The 20,295-nt window shown below is 36.4% G+C and overlaps 1 protein-coding gene across 1 annotated transcript; it reads right to left on the reverse strand.

The window, feature by feature from the left end:
• Positions 1-1,195: 1,195 nt before the first annotated feature.
• Positions 1,196-17,017, reverse strand: LOC113231716. Its single transcript, XM_026466197.1, has 14 exons — positions 16,787-17,017; positions 16,383-16,587; positions 15,892-16,088; positions 14,413-14,668; positions 13,900-14,074; positions 12,285-12,424; positions 9,946-10,492; positions 8,516-8,730; positions 7,900-8,198; positions 5,610-7,812; positions 5,280-5,527; positions 4,790-4,886; positions 4,447-4,616; positions 1,196-2,321 (listed from the first exon to the last, which is right to left on the reverse strand). Exons 1-14 carry the CDS (start codon positions 16,912-16,914, stop codon positions 2,147-2,149), a joined length of 5,055 nt encoding a protein of 1,684 aa, XP_026321982.1. The 5' UTR covers positions 16,915-17,017; the 3' UTR covers positions 1,196-2,146.
• Positions 17,018-20,295: the final 3,278 nt, after the last annotated feature.

The raw sequence follows: 20,295 nt of genomic DNA on the forward strand, positions 1-20,295 counted from the left end.
CTCTGTTGTTTTGAGTGCCAAAGTCAACCAAGCAACCACTTGGGCAGTCTATAGAGCATATCGCGTGCGCAACGGGGCTATGTCCCTTAAACCCGGAGAGACCCTTAGGGCCGCCAGGTCAGGTCAGTTTCTAGGCTTAGGGCATACAGGGAAGTCTGGTAAAAAATTAGATGTCTCTCCCAGACATTGAGATCAAACCAAGATTCAATTCTCAAACATCCTGTTCTGGGAGTTACCTACGTCGGATGACATGCTCCCCAAGCAAACATTTCCAACCAGGGAAAACTGGGAACCAAACGCCTTTTCTGGAAGGTTAGGTTGCCTTCTATTGTAGGCACACCGATAGGTCGAAGATGGGCGTACGAAACTCCATAGATGGGATGGCACACGCAACAACCAGAGGACGTCAAAGCAGCCGAAGCCAGGAGAATCCATCAGTTCTGTATCTAGTAACCATAATAGATCAATTCTGCCGCTGTTGCCAACTTCCAACTAAAAGCGGATTCCATCCTCTAAGGCAGAAATTGTTCTCTTATGATTACTAGTTGAAAGGGCGCTTGTGACAAACTATTTGTTTTTAAATGTCACATGCGCCCTTTCAACTAACGGCGGCAGATTAATGGTCGTAGTGATGAGGAACAACACAGGTTCTGAATGAAATCTCACTCCAATAGAAAAAGATATAGATATATTATCTGAATTTCTCAATTCTTACCTGTTTTGGTTAGTGTATTTTTCCGTGTTTCCTTCATTATAATAATGAGGCATGTTAGTAGAATAACAACATAAATTTTTAGAGCGCACATGGAGGGAAATGTAGTAAAAAAATCAGAGTACAAAGGCGTACCTATATTTTGTAAGTATCATTATACCAATTAAGATTAAGGAACTTAATTACGATTAAGGATGTCCAAAATGCCAGGTCAAAAATACCAAATAGAAATGGGAGTGTGCAACTGACCGCAGCCGCCGGTAACGTTGCCAGAGAAAATCGGCTCACCCATTTAAAAAGTCGTCTTTTAGACCATGGGAAATGTGGGAATAATAATGAATAACAGACAGATGGTGTACACTAATTGTTTTCTGGAGGTTGACCCTACTCAATACTAAATGGACAAAAATATCAAGGGAGAACAATCAAACGATGACTTCCAACCAGGTATCTTTATTATTTCAAACAAGAAATGTGAAGAGTGCAAGTCTTATTATGTTGTACAAAAATAAATGAAACCAAAGAATTGAATGATTCAACATTAATTAATTAATACGCTAACAAGTTAATATCTAAGCGAAGTTCATTTTCTAGAAAACTAAAATCACAATATCACATTTTAACTAAACACAACAATGTATGTTACTTAAGTCGCAATATCAAATATTATAATACTTATGGCTTTTATAATTAAGATATAAGCAACCTTGCAATAGGATATTCAACATTTGAAATTCATCAAACTCGTTTATAATTAAAATTTGTATTTCTATTCAGTTATTCAATAACACATTATGTATCTATTTTTACAATCGCTGTTTCTAAATGCAATAAATACATCTGGTCAGTGGTGTAACCGTCATTGTACAGGCAGAACACCCAGACAGGGAGTAAAATAAGAGACTGTTTCCACTATCAAGCTTACAGTGCTCATCAGTGTATATTTCAATAATAAATAGGATTCTCAATACAATATACGTTATTACAACCCTAGAAATGAATACAAAACAAACAAAGATAAAAGAAACCATGTGCAAAAGGAGAGCTCAGATTTAGTTATCATCAATTATCGACATTCGATAATATTTTTGGCGAAATCGTTGATAGAGAAAATGGGCTTTAATAAAGTACAATTCTCTTCACATGATATTTGCTAACAAATTCAGGTGTTATAAAAGAGTCCCAAATTTTCTTATATATTTTTATACATAGATTTTTGCTTCTGATTGAAGTTGTTCAAACCGACACCTTCATTAGACTTTTTAGTAACACCTATATTACCAATTAATTAAAGTTGTGGCATAGGCCTCCCAGCAAGGGTCATTACTAAGCCCGATCTCATTCAATACGTACCTAGCAATATTTATGTTGCACACAACTAGAATATTATGTTACGCCGCTGAATTAGGGCCAGTAAGTAGTATAGGTAGTCATTTACCTAGATTTAAGCACATTAGCAAAGTTACGAAGTTGTGATGCGAGGTTGTCGATTTCGTTAAGAACGCTGTCCACTTCGCTCTTGAGATCCATCAAATCAGGAAGATTGTTACAGTCTGGCACGTTCAACAGTGTTGTAAATATTTTGTCCCATAGACTCACCTTCATATACCTGGAAAATTATGCGTTTAACTTATAAAACTCTGATAATACGTCTACGATAAAGGCAAACACGAGAAGTTCTGATCTGAACCAAGTTAACAATAAACGCTGCAATAAAAAAATGCCAATAATTCTGTTTGTAATTTTTTTTACACGTAATTTGTTAATTTACGCTGCCCTCCTTTTCGTGTCATAATTAACGCATTTGCATTACCTATTTCTGCCGCCAAGCAGTAATGTTAGCATAACTGCATTCCGGTTTTTGAAGGGTATACGGTGCTGGTGAAATTACAGGCCCTTCAGATCTTTGCGATTCGATAATTTTGCAATTCGAAATCTCTGAGTGGCACTGCAACTGTTATGGACAAGCGTGTAGCTTACCACCAGGCGCACAACTTGTTCGTCCTATCACTTGATATTTCAAAAAAAAAAACTTTCGCGATATTGGCACTCAGTTTTTTCTTTAAAAAATATTAATTATGCTGGTTTTGCTTGACAATGACACTAAATAAGATATAAAAAAACCGCTTATTGGGGGTTGTAGATCTCGTACCGCTGATTTCAGAAATGTTAAATACTCAATTTCGCTAAAAATTTCGATTAAGTTAGTTATAATAAGCAGGGCAGAATGTGGGCCTCGATTTTGCCTTGACCGACTCCATACGTACGAAAACATTACTCCAAAAAATACTAATATTTATATACGTGAGGCGCACTATAAGTTTCCGGAATGTTTCTCAAAATATTCTCCGTTAGCATGCACTCTTTGATACGAATGAACCAATTTTGAAAACATTTATGCCACTCCTCCGTGACAATCTCGGAAACATATTTTGCATACTCTTCGACAGCCTCTTCAGGTGATGAAAATCGTTGACCACGTAACTGGTTCTTAATTTTTGGAAATAAATAAAAGTCACAAGGTGCCAGGTCGGGACTGTACGCGGGTTGGCTCATAAGGTCAACGTTGTTCACCTTCAAAAATTCATTTGTATGTTTGGCCGTGTGAGAACTGGCATTATCGTGGTGCAAGATGATACGGCGTTTACGGTTATTTTTACGGAGTTTGTCAATAACTTCCGGCAAACAAATGGTCGTGTACCAATCACTATTCACGGTACAACGATCTCCAAAGCAACAGTAGCCACGTGTCCACTTTTACAAAAAAAGAAGCAATCATTCGCTTAGAGGCACTTTGCACGCGCGCCACTTTGGTTGGCTTCGGCTCATCTCGAAAGACATATACGCTCGAATGCTGCTTTGTTTTGGGATGTTTGAGCCTTAGTCAAATAGTGTGGGACCAACCGAGAGCACAGCTTTTTCACACCCAAATGTTTGTGTAGTGTTGATTGTATTTGACTCATGCCTATACTTAAAGATGCCCGAATCTCATGGTATGTCACATGCCTGTTTCTTTTAATCATACGGCGCACAGCATCGATATTTTTGTTGTTCACAGCAGTGGACGGGCGACCATCACGAAATTCGTCACTGAGATTCACACGACCGCGTTTGAATTCTGCAATCTATCTATAAATAGTTGTCTTGCATGGTGCTTCATCGCCAAAAGCGGTTTGAAGCCGAGCGAATCTCGGCTGAGCTGTTAAATTACACTTAAAATCGTAGAAAATCAAACTACGAAAATTTTCACAACTTAAATCCATGGCGAAGACAACCAATTTCTAAAATGACGCCACAATGTAAAAACAAGTGACAGTCAGATGAAACAAATTTTATTCTACAACCAAACTATTTCATTTTCTAATGTTGTAATTACTTTTTAAATATTGTTTATGTAAGTGGCCAGTTCCGGAAACTTATAGTGCAATGTATAATAAAGACTAGGCTAACTTAGTTGTCTCAAAATTATAGCATTCTATGATTCTATGGCATAATTGGACGTAGTTAAAAAAAGACCCAATGCACATCCACTCACTTTCCGAGATATGGCAGTTTGAAATTTAAAAATGTTTCTCACTCTTGTTTTATTTTCAAAACTTTTGTTTATATGTTGGATTTTTATTGGTGATCTAAGAGGTTAGACTTTAGGAATCTTTTGGTACATATAACTCTTTTTTTGATAATTTTGTGGATTGGATCCTTATTGCTTAACCACGTCCAATTATTTCATTTACCTCGGTAATTTCTTGTCAATATTCCATTGTCCTAATCGATGAGCGACCTTCATGTAGCTGCCCATTAGTATGACGTGGATGGTGCCGGCCAGGCAGTACAAGTCTGTCTGGTACGTCCAGGGTTTACCTTCCCGCATCTCTGTGCATGTGAAGCCTTCTGTTGCTATTAGCTGAAAACGTAAAATATATACAATTTGAAATGGAGACCACTAGCAACATCACACTTACGAGGCAAATAATGTGATTGAATTATGGTTTGTAGGTATTTTCAGAAAATTACAAAGAAATAATCACTCTACAATTCTGCAAGCCGTCTTGTCCTATATATACTTCCTATACTTACTTCTCTAAAAGTAGTCTTTTCAGGGAAAAGAGACATATCTATAGCACAACCCAAATCGATGAGCTGCAGGGATGGAGTTCTCCACTCTTGTGCAGGTCTGTAAAGTATAATAAGTTTTTTTAAACAAAATTACGTTGTCGTACTTACGAGTATTTGTACAGTAGCAATTTATAGTTTTTGGAACCGGAATATAAAAGCGACGACAGAGAAATCTAGACGCGCGTAAATGAATGGTTTAAACAGTCCCAAATAAGAAGTTAAACATATAAACCTAAAAAAGAAGAAAGTATTTTCTATATTGCGTTGTTTTTTTTTTCTAAGAAACCAGTATCGGGCCCTTTACAGATCCCATGGTCATGGCTGACAGATTTAGATACGAAAAAAATACATTCATTTCCATGTGTAATAATCGCGAAAACCTAAAAACTGTGTACTCTTATAAAATTATTACAATTGGTAACACATCATTTTTCATTATGAAAATACTCACATTTGCATCAACAAGAAATTGTCAGGTTTGATATCAGCATGAATTATCTGCGCTTTGTGCAAATAATGGACTATAGACAGCATCTCTGATGTTAACAAGATTACAATAAACTCGTTAATGCATTTTGTAGTCGCCACTTTCACTTTATTAGCTACATCCAATAGCGAGCCATACTTGGAGTACTCCGATACAAACAAACTTGCGTTGTCGCCTAAGAATGCTGTGGTAATGTCCATGTAACCTGGAAGCTAAATCAGAAACCACACTCAAAAATGTCTCTCCTCACAAGAACTTATAATAAGTACACAAAAGTAGAAAAAAGTATATTACCATAAAAGGATCCTTTATCCTCGCCTTAATCTCTTGGCAAATGTAGAACTCCCAAGGTCGACTGGGCTTCTGGTATTTCACAGCAACAGACTTGTTAGTATGCAGATCCATACACAAGAATACAGCGCCGTAATTCCCTTTCCCAAGCTGTTTTTCTATAGAATACTTGTGTCCACCCACGCCGAAAACAGTTCCGACTTGAAGTTTTGGGACGGACCGAATCTCAACGTAGCCATCAGCATGAGTTTTATTAGGAAACTTAATATATTCTAGCAAGGAAGCCAGCATTTTTTTATTGAAAGGATCAATCACATCCGGAAAATCAATATCCGCCGGTCTAGGAATATCACTCGTTTCCACTAGGGAAATGGAGTGAGTAGATTTAAAAGCTCCGCACTCCATGGAGTTCTCACTGTCGACATCCATACCATACCCGTCAGACTGCATGTCGGATTGTCTTGAGTACACTGATGAGATTCTACTCTCTTTGCTAACTGAATCCCTACTATCTTCAGATTGAAATTCTACCCTATGCTCAAAATCTAACTGCCTCTTAGAAATCTCTTTCTGTTTATCGACAATTTGAGAAGTTTTTGCTGATTGAATTGAAGTTACGGTCTGGGCTGTCATTCCATCTTTGCTGTCAGAGTCAGACATCCCAGAAGAAGGAGGTATTTGAGCTTGCTCAGGACTGGAGACGTACAGGTTTTTATGCATTTTTTGGGATATGCTAGGACTGTTGGTGAATTTAGGAGTATTAGCGTTGTCTTTAGGTTCGTTCCTGTTGGATATGAAATTAAGGAACTGATTGGAAAACCCAATGTCAGAAGAGTTTTGCCCTTGTTTAGAATTGGGCTGATCATGCCTAACATTTCTAAGTGCCGCAGTAGGATTTTTATGCGGAAGGAGGTTTTTATTTTGAGGACTAATTTTATTCCCGGCTTGGTCAATGTGAGCTTCATGTGCTTTCATAGATGTGTCCATGTGAATCACTTGTCTCATATGCTGTTCTATTTGAGGTTGTTCTGGTGTCATACCAACACCATGAGCTGGTACATTTCGGTAATTGTTTTGTGCTGGCTGCGGGCTTTGGTAAATTTGAAACGATTGATTATTCGCATTTAGCATACTATAACCATTTTCAACTTGTTTAGGCTGTTGTCTTTGCTGATATGAATTTTGCATGACGTTGTAGCTTTGGTTCCCAGAATGACTATGGCTAGTGTTTGTGTACATGTTAGCATTGTTAAACTGATTATGCACATTGTGGTAGTTTTGTTGTGGGTTGTAGCCCTGATTGGGGGAGGCGACAACTTGACTAGGCCTCTGATAATATTGAGCGTTTGAATACTGAGATTGATGTGGGGGACTTTGGAAAACCTGTGCTTGTTGTTGCTGCACTTGCGCTTGTTGTTGTTGCACTTGCGCTTGTTGTTGCTGCACTTGCGCTTGTTGTTGCTGCACTTGCGCTTGTTGTTGCTGCTGTTGATTGGCGTATATGTGTTGCCTTTCAGTTTGATTCGGATAGTTGTAATCTTGCCGCCCATATGCGTGCTGAGGACTCATCATGGCGTGACCGGGACTATGATAACCTATTTGGTTCGAATAGGTTGGGCTTTGAAAACCTGCTGGCACAGAATGATGAGGACTCTGCATTCCAGCGTGGTGTGGACTCTGCATCCCCGCGTGGTGTGGACTCTGCATCCCCGCGTGGTGTGGACTCTGCATCCCCGCGTGGTGTGGACTCTGCATCCCGGCGTGATGAGGACTTTGCATACCAACATGTTGGGGACTGTGGTATGCATTTGGATTAGGACTCGCATAACCTGGTTGTTGCTGACTCACAATCTGGTTAGTCCCATATCTTTGCTGGTAGTTATAATTTTGTTGGTAGTGAGGTTGCATAGGTTGCTGAGGCGAATATCCGTTGTAGTTCGAGGACACAGGTTTCTGATATTGATGATCATGAAGGTAAGGCACGGGTGAGGGTTGAACCGGCTTTTGTTCCGAAAGTTCACGCTTTTGAGGGAATGCCCTCGCAAACTGTCCATTAGCTAATCTAGGTTGGGAAGAAATGGAAGTTCTTTTTGAGGTAGTCGGTTGCTGTGAAGGATCATGGTTATACATGGAGTCAAAATTTGTTGTATAACCAGTGACATTAGTTCTCGTTGATTGACCTGATGAACTGGTAGACCCAGATTTACTGGAAAAGATTTTATGTATTTAATTACGTACAGGTATTAATACAGGTCCCATAATTTTGTCTCAGAAGTAATGTAATAAAACTTACCTATTGTATTCCCGCGTCGCTTCCATGATAACAGAAAGTCCACCACCTTGGTTATCAACAGTAGCATGTTGATCTGTCACGTGCTGGCGGGAACTTTCTTCTCTCTTTGCGACACTGGGATCTACTTGCTCTATAATACTTTCGTCGATGCAAAATTTTGGCACAGATGGATATTTCGACTGATCAATGTAGCTTGTGGGTTTCTTGAACTGAGACATGTTTGGTGTGCTAGCACCATTAATATTGAAGTTGAATACTTGGGTGCAGGAAGGTTCTTCGTAATAGGCAGTTTTATTTACCTGGAACATTACATTTTCAATAAAATTATGCTATTAGGTTCTGGACTTGGATTCTTATACTACTACTTTAAAACTTAGTTTTAAAAACACGTAGTTTAGATTAAACAGACACAAAACGAACTATACAAAAACATGAAGACGTATGTGCAATATGTGTTTTAAATACGAATTCTGTTGCGCCCTCAATTTAATACCTGTCTTTTTATTTATTGCATTATTTTGTATTTGTCCTAGTGTACAATAAAGAATATTTGTATTGTATTGAAGATGGCGATATCGATAAGCGTGTTGCTCCCAAATTGGAAATCTTGAAATACCTGTGGTGCGGCAGCAACAGGAACTATAAACTGATTTGCATTTTCTTTGTCTTCTGGTACAACCAGTGCTAGATTAGTAGCATCAGGAATTTCAGCTTTCTTCTTGGTGTTGATAGCTACAGTCATTGAGCGGTCTTCGTGAATTTCAAATTGTGGCGCATCAAATTGTTGTACAACTGGTTGTACCATTGTCGGTTCTTGAACCATTGTGGGTTCTGGGAACATATCCATTCTTTTTAATAATCGTTAGTGTCACGTAACTGTCACAAAAGAATAGTATATTCGGCCAGAAACGTGGCCGGATATATGAACATTCGGCCTCAATAATCTCATCAATCACGAAAAATATCACTTATTAACATCACTTAAGATAAACAATTCTATACTATTAATAAAAGCTATTTTAATTTTCGAGTTTATATTTAAATTTATGAAAGGAATTGTTTATTTAAATTCAGTTTGATTAATTTTCAAAAACTTAATTTTATTTTGTTTTGCAAATAATTTAATAAGTACTCGGTTGCGTTTATTAAATGAACACTAAATATGTAGTTTGCTCATTACTAGATTTTAGTCATGAATAAACTACATAATAAATTGGTACTTTTTATTTGTTTTTTTTTTTATGTGATACCAAGTAAACGGGGTGAACTAGCTGTGAGCCTCGTGGTAAGCGACACGCATGTCCAAAGAAGTTGCAGTGCCGATCAAAAATTTAATTGCGATTTAATTAAATTTAAAATAAAATAAGATTTGAAGGGCACTGCCACTGCATCCGTCACCCTGATGCACAAGTTGACAAGTCCCATGTGCGTGTAATTTCACCAGCACCTTACTACCCTTCAAAACCCGAACGCAATAATGCCCACATTACTGTTTGGCGGCAGAAATAGATGAGGTGGTAGTACTTCCTTGGACGAACGCTTTCACAAGGAGCTCTATTGCTACTAAAAATATGTTACCTTTTGTTGATGAATAACTCAATGTCTTAATTTCTAACACGAACAAAGAATACCTACCCTTAGAGTGGTTACACACGGCGACATTTAGCAACGATGCAAACGCGATGCAGTCGCTAATCGTCGACCTTAACACACCCGCGCGATTTTAAGCAGAGATGCAAACGCGACGCAAGTGCGCGACTGCATCGATAGAAACGCGCGATTGCATCGCTACACTTAGGATTTATAGGTGATTGCATCGACGCAATGGCGAGTTTGTATCGATGCAATTGCGAGTTTGTATCGATGCAATCGCGAGTTTGTATCGAGGCAATCGCGCGTTTGTATCGATGCAGTCGCGCATTTGCATCGATGCAATCGCCAATAAATCGTAAGTGTAGCGATGCAATCGTTGCCGCATCGCGTTTGCATCGCTGCTAAAAGTCGCCCTGTGTAACGAAAACGTATTTATATAAAAATATCTCTCACCATTATCATTGAAAATGTTCCTCAACTCCCATCTAGCTTCCTTTGTGTTAACAGTGACAGAATCACCCAATAAGTTGCTCATCAAACTTCTATTGAAATCTTCCACATAATTACTTTTACCATAATTCGTTGCACCATTATCAGACCCATAATTATTGTTGCTGGCACCAACCTGGTTCTCTTTATCAGGCATGCCAAGTTTTTGACTATCGTCGTTTTTCTTTGCAGAATGTTCACTAACCTCCTTGGAATCAAGATTTACTAGCACCTTTGGCTCACCGGGCGAATGCATATTTGTTAGTTTAGTAATATTTTGTAAAGCAGGTATAGCTAAAGGCATAAGTTGTCCTAAATGATCCTGCTCAGCGTCTAATGCACAATTAGCTAATGTTTCCAGTGCACTACACTGGGCCATAGTTTCATTGAAATTACTAAAATTTTCTTGGGCTTGGACAGTTTCCTGTTTTTCAGTCTTAGCAGTTCTTTGCAAATTATATTTTCTTGACCTTATTTCTTCTAAACTGTATTCCTTATCATTAACATAAACCTAAAAAGTATAAAGAATACAATTGCCTTGCTCCATAACAACAGTTTATGTTACTAAAATTCAGAACACTTAACTAATTTTCGTAATTACAAGTTCCCAGTAAATCGATTGTTGTTCTATACTATTTATAATGCAAAAGTGAATTTTCATAAACGAAACTGCATGCATATTAAGCGTCATTATAGTCCATTAATTACATTCGGTCTAATGTAAAAATAAATAGCGACAAATATCGAAGTAAACTTATTCTCCAAATTCCTATAAAAAACTGAAATTAATATCACCCTGTTACCAGTAAATTTTTATAGTACATGATACGGGATTTTTCAGACTGGAAGTCCCGTCATGGATAACTTCAATGGGAACATACTTGACCCAACAACAAGAGACATGGATGTCTCACTCGCACGTGCTCTTATTACATGGACATAAAGGTTTTTCTGCACGGTTGAATGCAATTTCGTGCCTTTTTTGTGTGGTGACTCACTTATAGCAATAGTGACGATGAAATATAAGCAAGTCACCACGCTATAAGCGCTACGCAAACGTAGACTCTTTAGGTTATCGACGTAAGATACCACCACAGGAAAACCTGGTTGCTGTGTCCGGTAACGGTAACCGGACGCAGTCGCTGGTAGCTACTTCTGGACATGAGTAACGCTAATTGCATCTCGGTGCTTGAATTCCCGAGTGTTCTGTCATTGTCTCGACAGACGTCGATTAAATTACACTTTTTTTGCTTGTTGTGCTGATTATACGTGGACGCAGATATCGTCGCCGTCAATACTCACAGGCAAAAGTATAACATTTTTAAAGAAAAAAAACCGACTTAAAATCATCACCTAGTTTGCCACCCTGAGAGGTGGAATATTTCTTTTATTACAAATGTAAATGGGAGCAATAATGAGGTACCCTCTTTCCAAAAGAAAGCATAATAAAAGTCGGTTATAAAAATAATAAAAATACACATCCTCCGCTTTTGAAATCGGTTAATAAACCATGACGACATCCGTTTCTAGTTCTATTGAACAGTTTTTTATTGGCAATCGGTGTATGTGTCCAGTGGATCCTACTGGAAAGAGTCTGCATCTACGCATATAGTGATCGATTTCATATTAAATGTATGAAAATAGAACAGACACTACTAGTAGCTGGTTGCTTGTATCCAACACAAGACTCTGAAATGTCCACGTATGCGCGGCGCTTTAATAAAACGCGAGAACGAAAAATAGACAGTGATCATAAAATTAAACAATTAAGGGCGCGTAGTCGAGCAGTTTAAAGTGTCGTGGCTTGTATATTTAAATGAAGTTGTTCATATATATAGTACAACACTATTAACTGTAGTTCACGATAAAAAGTGTGACGGCAGATAGTCGCAGCTACTATTGTCATCACGTTCTATTTATCGTTGTCTGCACGTGCATCGACAAATTGTCGTTCAACGATAAAATAAACGTCCACAACGCAGTTACGACAGATTTTCGTGATATGAGAACTGGGGAGCTACTCTCGATCTCCGTCCGAAACAATTACTGTCAAATAAGTAATATTCGACAAAATTAAAAGACAAGTACCAATGAAGCTTCATTCGCATCACGCGTCTTTTCATTTGGTCAAGTATTGCTTATTTGGCACTAATTGTTTCGGACGGACGTCAGACGGACATCGAGAATAGACCCCCAGGTTAGACGCGACAGTCGTCCAACGGTATATATATACGGTATATAATAAAACGTTACGTCATAATGGAAAAGCGCCCTAAGTGTTATAAAGTAAATTATATAGTTACCTGTGACTTATTATAACAAGGAATCTTAGTTGGGTCGGGAGGATCAGGTACACATAGAGGCACATTAAATGTCAAATCGTCCACGCAGTGAGGCATGTGCTTCGCCGACAATCGTAACACGTCTTCTTCGTCTTGATAAACTGTTGCCAATTTCAATAACAATTAAAATTCGTACACAATTAAATTCATGAACAGGCAGAAAACATTTAAAAGCATCAGATATGACGACATTTTTGCCGTCTACTAACTAAAGCGCGGCTTAGTAACAAAATATTTTGTTGAGATATCATAAAAACCACCCCGTTTTCAGAATATTGAAATTGTTTAATGATGTTTCAGTTATGTATCGTGAGGGTAAGTTCCGATATGTCGAACACGTTAACTAATTTTAATTGTTTTTAAAAGAGAATTTTGTGCTCTATTTTCTGCCATTTAAAACGGTTATTTGACCACTAAATGCCAGATCATTCTTGAAGTCAACAAAAAAAAATGAATGCGTGTTTGAATATAAAAAAGCAGGAATGCGTATGTTTATAAGGTTACATTTTATTTTAAAAGACTTTTTGTTATTGACCAAAAAAAATTTATATCAACTATGACTATATACTAAAACGCGCCCAGAAGAAAATGTGGCGAACGGCTATGGAGTGAAATTTCCTGCTTGCAGACTTGTTCCCTGAATGATATAACTTGGGCCTTTTCAAGGCGAGAGTGAATAAGCATTATTTAAGTGTGGGGCACGAACCTGGGATCACATGTAGTACCCAATAGGCATTATTTAAGTGAGCATTATCCAAATGTCCTTATTTTTTAATAAAAAAAAAAAGAAAACTAATTTAAAGTTCGTTTGCTAAATTCTATCAACTGGGACACGAACCAGGGATCACATGTAGTTCCTTAGAGTGCGATCAAACGCTATGTTGAAAAGAATGCGTTAATCCATAATGGCAAATATCGTGAGAAACCCTGTTTATCTAAAAGAGTTCACAAATCCCGTGGATATTTATAGTTCACAACCCGCATTTGCAGTGTGATTAATGTAGTATATCCAAACATAGCGATCTCCTAAACAAAAGCTGTTTTGAGCCGCAAATACCTTAATGATTCGAAATTTTTACTTCACAATTTCTAAGTTATTATATTTTCATCAATTGTATCAATAACTGTATAGGCGTTTTCAAAGCGAGAGTGAATATGCATATTTTGGTGTATTTACACCAGGTGAGATGGAGGTCAAATGGGCAGTTAGACTAAGAGAATATAATATATAGTCTTCATAACTTAAGCCCTTATGGAACTGTTAAGTTGTTATTTTCGTAAAAAATATACTGCTCGCGGAACATTGTACACGTGAAAATATACACATATTTTAAATTTCCTGCTTGTGTCTTACTTTCTTGTGAGGACAGGCTCTTGTGAGGACACACCCAATACAAAAAAATACTCTTTTGTGTTAAATAACCAATTCAAAAATACACCGATTTAACCTACATTGAACCCAATTGCCTTATAAAAAAGTAAATTGTGCCCCTATTTTTAATAATACACCAATATCAAGAGTCCATAATCAATCACACACATACTTGTTAACATAATTCAAAATAATAATACTTACGTGTAAAAGGCAATGGCTGATGGGGCACTACATTGCTATGGACCATTTTTGTCTTGGGATTTGTCCAAATACCAACTTCTTTTTCATTCTCAACATTGCTACAAGCTTGCACTATGGATGCAGGACCTGGGTCTTCTGCGACAGGGATCACAGTTCGAGATGTAGACGGGGCGTCCTTAAATATACATTTTTAATTTTAATATCTTTTATAATTATTATTTCAACATTATCACAATTGCATTTCTATTTCAAATGTAACCAAATATGTTAATATTTAAATCTTGAAAGCTAGATACTATATTCTAAAGATGTAGTAGAGCCATAGTTTGTCTACTAGACCACTTGGTACTTGGTGTAACGGGCTAGTGTCCGCAACTCGACGTCAAGGCGCCTATTTTGCGTGGTCTACTAGACCAACAAACATAAGTTTCCTAAACTGCAACTGGTATACTTTCATTTTTCTTGTGACAGTAAAAATTATGGTCTAAACAATATTAAAAGAATAAGACTGACCTCATACACGTTTATCATGACATTAGAATTAGGCATTCTATTTTCAAAACCTTGATGCTGCTGTCTTACTACTCCAGGCAGAACACTCCTGATGTTCTCACCAACTCTTTGCACTGGCACTACAGCTATATTACGTCGTTTGAAAGACTTAAGGGATGTTAAAGCCAATCTTGTTTCAGCCAGTGCAGATGCTGCCTTTCTCTTTGTTGGTGAGTCATCATGTAACATTCTTTGAGCAAAAAACAGCTGGAAATTCCTGGTGAGAAAAGTAGTTATGGTTAAATTGTTAAACAGTGAAAAGATAGAATTTAACCTCCACCATGTTATAGAATTTTAATGGACTAGTTTATTTTATTCGCAGCATGGACATTGACAACAAAATAAAAGGAAACACTGTCATTTCACCAATAAAGGAATGAAAAAAATGTGTTAAGTTTCAGATGTTACATTTCATTATATTAAAAATAGTAGTTTATTGTATGTCAACAGCACATCTAGCTATACACTTTAATTAAATATTGCCTCCAGTGCAACATATGTAGCTTGATGTGATGCTGTCTGTATCAAGAATAAGATAAAATGAAACAACTAGAGATTTAACTGTGCCTTACATATTTAAATTTAATATCCAGTATGTATTTCACATTGTAATACTGCAAGGAATAATAAAATAACATCTTAAGCTAATTCACAACAATGTCTGGTATATAAATTATGAAGTAATCATACATTATTCAATGTGTTTACACTTTCGGAAGTTTCTGTTGAATAATACAATACATACACCATACAGTGTTGTTAAGTTAAATTTGAAGGTTAGATTATACAAGATGTAGTAAGTTTGTAATGTCACTATGATTGTGATTGTGTGTAAACCTTTGATTGATCATAACAAGATTAAATAATAAGAAACTATGAAGACACTAGATCAAGTTTATGTTTGAGAAAATAATTGCAATATGTCTCACAAATAGGCAACAAATTCTTTATCAATTTATAATTTACATCATTTCTTACAATTCAGGTTGAGCCTCAATATTACCTCTCTAAACTCCCTTCTTAAATTTTATTAATTATATTAAGATATAACACCCAACCAGACTATGTATCATAATGTCTTATAACATTTTGTTGAATTATGTCCTTGAGTTAGGAAGATGTTCACAATTCTTTGAAACAACATTTCCTAAAACTTGTTTACTAGTAATCCAGGCTTGCAATATACAATTTAACAAATTCTCTAAAACAGAAATTGAAATGAAAAACAAAAATTCTTATTGTCAATTAAACAGGTCAGGATAAGAATGTGATTTAAATCATAACATTTTTTTTAACAATGTGATGCATTGTACGATAATTGGTTTTTTTTATACAATAGTAATATTTCACCTTAATCAATAACAGATTGACACCATATCATTATTCCCCTGATTGTTACTTAATTTTGTATCTAATTACTAGATAGACCAAGCAACTTACATATGAGCCTGCTCCAATTCATCCAAAGGCTGAGCTTTAGCCTGCAATCCCAGTACATATACTTGATTTGCCTTCTTATAATCCCCAGACTCCTCACAGTAACACGCCCATGCTCGATAAAACTCTGAGCATTCAATTCCAATACCACAATTGTACAACCTCTGGTATATCTCCAGTGGATTGGATAGACAGTCAATCTACAATATAGACAGCATAAAATATAATTCTTTGACTAATTGTATAAGTACAAGTTTGAAGATTAATTGGTATGAATAGCATAACCAGTGTGAACATACAATGGTGTAATACAAAGTATTATATTACACTTTTGTATTTTCATATTTGTTATATCGATTATTTACTCAATAACCAAATTAGTAAAAATAATTGAATTAAAACATTAACGCACATACAATTTTGTGTTGCAAAAATGTCCAGTTCTAAAATATTTAAGATTCATTACACAGTTGTAAGTCTCTAATGGTACTTACATATTTAATCCACAATTTCACAAACCGCCTATCCTGAAAATATCTTTCATCCTTCTCAAACAGCTGCAAGCAGTCCTTAATGAGCTTGTCAATGTGACCCTCATGGCCATGCTTGGGAAAGCACTGCTCTACCCACTGGATGTAAGTGAACCAAGGATCCAGTGGATCTGGGCCCTGGTAGTGCCTGATAGCTGCTTCATGTTCTCTGCACCCAAAATGACAACGTTTAAGCAAAGATACACTACGTATGGTGCAATCAGCTGATCCACTATTATGATAGTGAAATACTGACGTTGCCATTAAAATTTTATTTACATTGCGTGTTTCATATACTTAGGAAGGTAGAAAAGAGTGAAAAAGAAGCGTTGAGCACTAAAAAAGACAATAAATACAAAAAAGCTCACTCTTTTTGCAAATGAAGCTGTCGTTGAGCGTCCAAGTCCGACTGAGCTTGCAAAGCAGTGCCTAGCTGCGTGAGGTTCCTACCACCTCTCAGAGGCTGAATATTCTCTTTACTAACGTCGATGTCCATTGTAGAACTAAAATATTGCCCAAGTATCACAGCATGAGGGATAAACAGAGATCACTTTGAGACAAATTCACGACTTCCGAAACCAAAGGTTTAGAACAGTTTTCAGCGATCTAAATCCACAACACGCACACATAAAGTTTGTAAACGTAAAAGAACTGAAGTAAAGTTAGTTTATTGTGAAATTATCTACAAAAATAATATATTAAGTCCACAAAATCCTGAAAATCTGACGAACATTACCAACTGTAGCACGAAATCACCTAGCCACTAATCAAAATCATGTAGAACGTGATTGTCTATGGTTAAATTCAAAATGCGAAAATGTCCGTTGCAATACGTTACACTTCGCATTATTTACAACTTGGATTTTAAATACGAGGACTACGTCCGTCCCTTTTAAAATATTAACATAACAGCTGGTGAATTTCTAATGTTTTAAATTTGTATATACTGTAATTAGTAGTTACTTACCGTAAACCGACTGCCAACGACGTTGCCAATTTCCGAAGCTTTATTTGTTTATTACACACATTATCGTTGGTATTATTAAAAAATAGTTGACCTCAACATGGTATTTTAATTTTAACACTTAAATTTTAACATAATAAATACCTTATAGCATGTGTGTCATGTTTTATTACGCGCCTGTTTATGATATAAGATTGTAATTTCGCGACTAGTGTAGACATTATTGATTAACTTCCATATCCATTAAATTACGATTACGATGTTAGAAAGTATCAATAATCTATGCTACTTCTTTTTGAGTTTCGAGTTCTTTACGATGACGACCTCACGAGGGTTAGCACTGGATAGAAGTTCCTAGGTTTGATTCCCGGTAAAATCAATATGGTGAAATTAACTTTTCTAAATTTATTATGTCAATCATTCAATGATATCAATTAAAATTTATAGCAAATTACCAAAACTAATAAAAACAGAAACAAGTAAAACAAAATTTATAAAAGCATTAATAGGGAAGCAGTAATAATAAATAGAATAGGGATCGCTATGCAAACATGATGCACGTTTTTAATTTATTTATTTCACTTTTAAATTCACAATTGAATGGCCCATTTCAAGAAATCCCTTAGTCGGTTTTTTTAGTTTCTGGATATTGTACAATCTTTTTGTTTTTTTTTATATTTTCTGATAGCCTGAATTGTTGAATGTTGCTAGAAGAAATGTGCCAAAAATAAGATTGGACTTAGAACCAAATCTTTGGGACTTAGGGAGTTTTAAACGGGACTTTCTTTATTCTGGACTTATGCCGGGTGCACGAGTCTTTCAATTGCGTTTTTCGCTTGTTTGCGTGACCCGTTTCGCGCATACGCAAACATCTGTCCTGTGCACGCAGGTAGGACTGTACACGTGTCGCTCGCTTGCGCCAGTCGCTTGCTTTGCATTGGATTTCTTTGCGTTGCATGTGTTTGATATCAAGCATGTTTGATATTTCCACAAGCAACAGGGAACATTTGCGGAGAACAGCATCACGTCCACGCGTCCAATAAAACCAAAACAAAGACAAGGCGCCGTGCATGCGCGCAATCTGTCAGTCTCTCCCCAACGCAAAGCGGAAGACTCGTGAACGCCTTTGCGCGAAAGGCAGATTTCTACGCCGTGACCTAGACAACGCAAGCTAGCGAAAAACGAAGTGAAAGACTCATGTACCCGGCATTAGGGATTTTCTTTCTGGACTTATAGATATAAAGTGATGATGAGCCATGACTATAAACTGAAGAACGAAATAAGATACTAATGAAACAGAAGAACTAGAATAAGTCTCATTCTTGTTCTTCTGTTTCATCTTCAGAGTATTCTGCCATTTGCGTATTAATGTCATAAAAATCTAGCAAATGAATATTCCAAGAGCTTCAAACCCTTCAGTATCAACTTAGCAATATGTACTTATATAAAAAAGATGGACTAACGGATTTGTTGGATTTAGGTTGATTTTGAAGTCAACTCATTGGACTTGGGAGTTTAATAATTTTTCATAGCATAGAAACAAAACGGTGAGACTAAAACATAGACAATGTAAAGTTTACGCCAATGGTGATAATGGTGCATAAAGTCCCTAAATGGACTAGGGATTTCCTGAATTAGGCCATTCAATGAACAAAACAAAACGATGTGCATGTTTATGCACATACAGATTTTTTTTAATACATTATATTAAAACTAAACTACTGCATCGATACTGTAGCTCGTTTGCATCTATACAATTGCCAATAAATCGCAAGTCTCGCTATGCAATCCCACGTTTCATAAACACGCGTTTGTATCACTTCTAAAAGTCACCGCGTGTAAGCGCTCTTAGCATTACAAGTACTCTATCATATGTATAATACAATACAGCTTGAATGGCGAGTACAATTTTTATTTGATTTTAGTAAACGACAGCTGCACCATTATCTTGAAGTACTCTTCTTACTCAACCGAATACGAAATTAAGCAAAAATGATCTTCCTTTGATAAATGTTGTAAGAAACAATAATAATATTTAAAAATACCAAACCTCCATTTATTCATAGCCAAAGCATAAACCATAGACAAGGTGATGAATGAACGATTTCATATTTGACTTGACAAACATCTGTTTGAATGAACGATGAAATTCTGATGTTACGGATCGCCCGCGGATTTCAATTTTCAAGATTACATACTGAAAAACGCAATTCAAATAGATTAAAATCGTACTTTTTATGTAAATGTTGCTTCTTAATTTCAAAACAAACCGATTGCTGGTTATAGTTGGTCAAAGTTGAAAAACGTAGGAAAAAATGTTTGCGGCTAAGTTTAGCTTTCGAAATAGCTCCATCTTGAAACTAAACTGAATGCGCGGAACTCATAGGCACGGATTACGTCAAATGTCAACTTTAGACCATGAAAAACTGCTCTACTAAAAGGGAGTTGTAATGACTTTGTGGTTTTACAACTTCCACTTGAAATCAATTGCAATAATTATATGTATAGAATTTATTATTTTTTGATGTATTTCTTATTAAATTTACAGGTGAACACTTTATTTTATTGTACAACAAACCAAATTATTTCCAACGTTAATGTACGTACAAAGGCGAGCTTATGTCATAAATATATAGGATTTCTTCCAAACTTTTTTTAGTTTATGTTTTGTTAGCTTAGAATAATATCTAAGTTTGTTAGTATTAAGTTGCCATTAATTGGGCTGCATGATTATCGTGTATTTACAAATTATTGCATGAGACTTTCATAAAAACTGTTTCGTATACCACAAGGCGGGATCTATTCTCAACAGCGAAGAGTCGTACATCATGAGAGAAGCAACGTTACATTTATCCTGCATATATATCTCCATGGAATTTATCCCGGTACTAGTCTAGTATCAGGATAAATGCT

Source organism: Hyposmocoma kahamanoa, unplaced genomic scaffold, assembly GCF_003589595.1.
Source record: "Hyposmocoma kahamanoa isolate Upper Pololo Valley unplaced genomic scaffold, ASM358959v1 66, whole genome shotgun sequence".
NCBI classification, from domain to species: Eukaryota; Metazoa; Arthropoda; class Insecta; order Lepidoptera; family Cosmopterigidae; genus Hyposmocoma; species Hyposmocoma kahamanoa.

Bases quoted from the DNA above. Each gene is read 5' to 3' on its own strand.
- LOC113231716 (XM_026466197.1), bottom strand. From the start codon at position 16,914: ATGGACATCGACGTTAGTAAAGAGAATATTCAGCCTCTGAGAGGTGGT. The intron at 14,669-15,891 runs GTAAGTTGCTTG...TTTTCTCACCAG, and splicing joins GAATTGGAGCAGGCTCATAT to GAATTTCCAGCTGTTTTTTG. The intron at 12,425-13,899 runs GTAAGTATTATT...AATTGGCAACAG, and splicing joins TCAGCCATTGCCTTTTACAC to TTTATCAAGACGAAGAAGAC.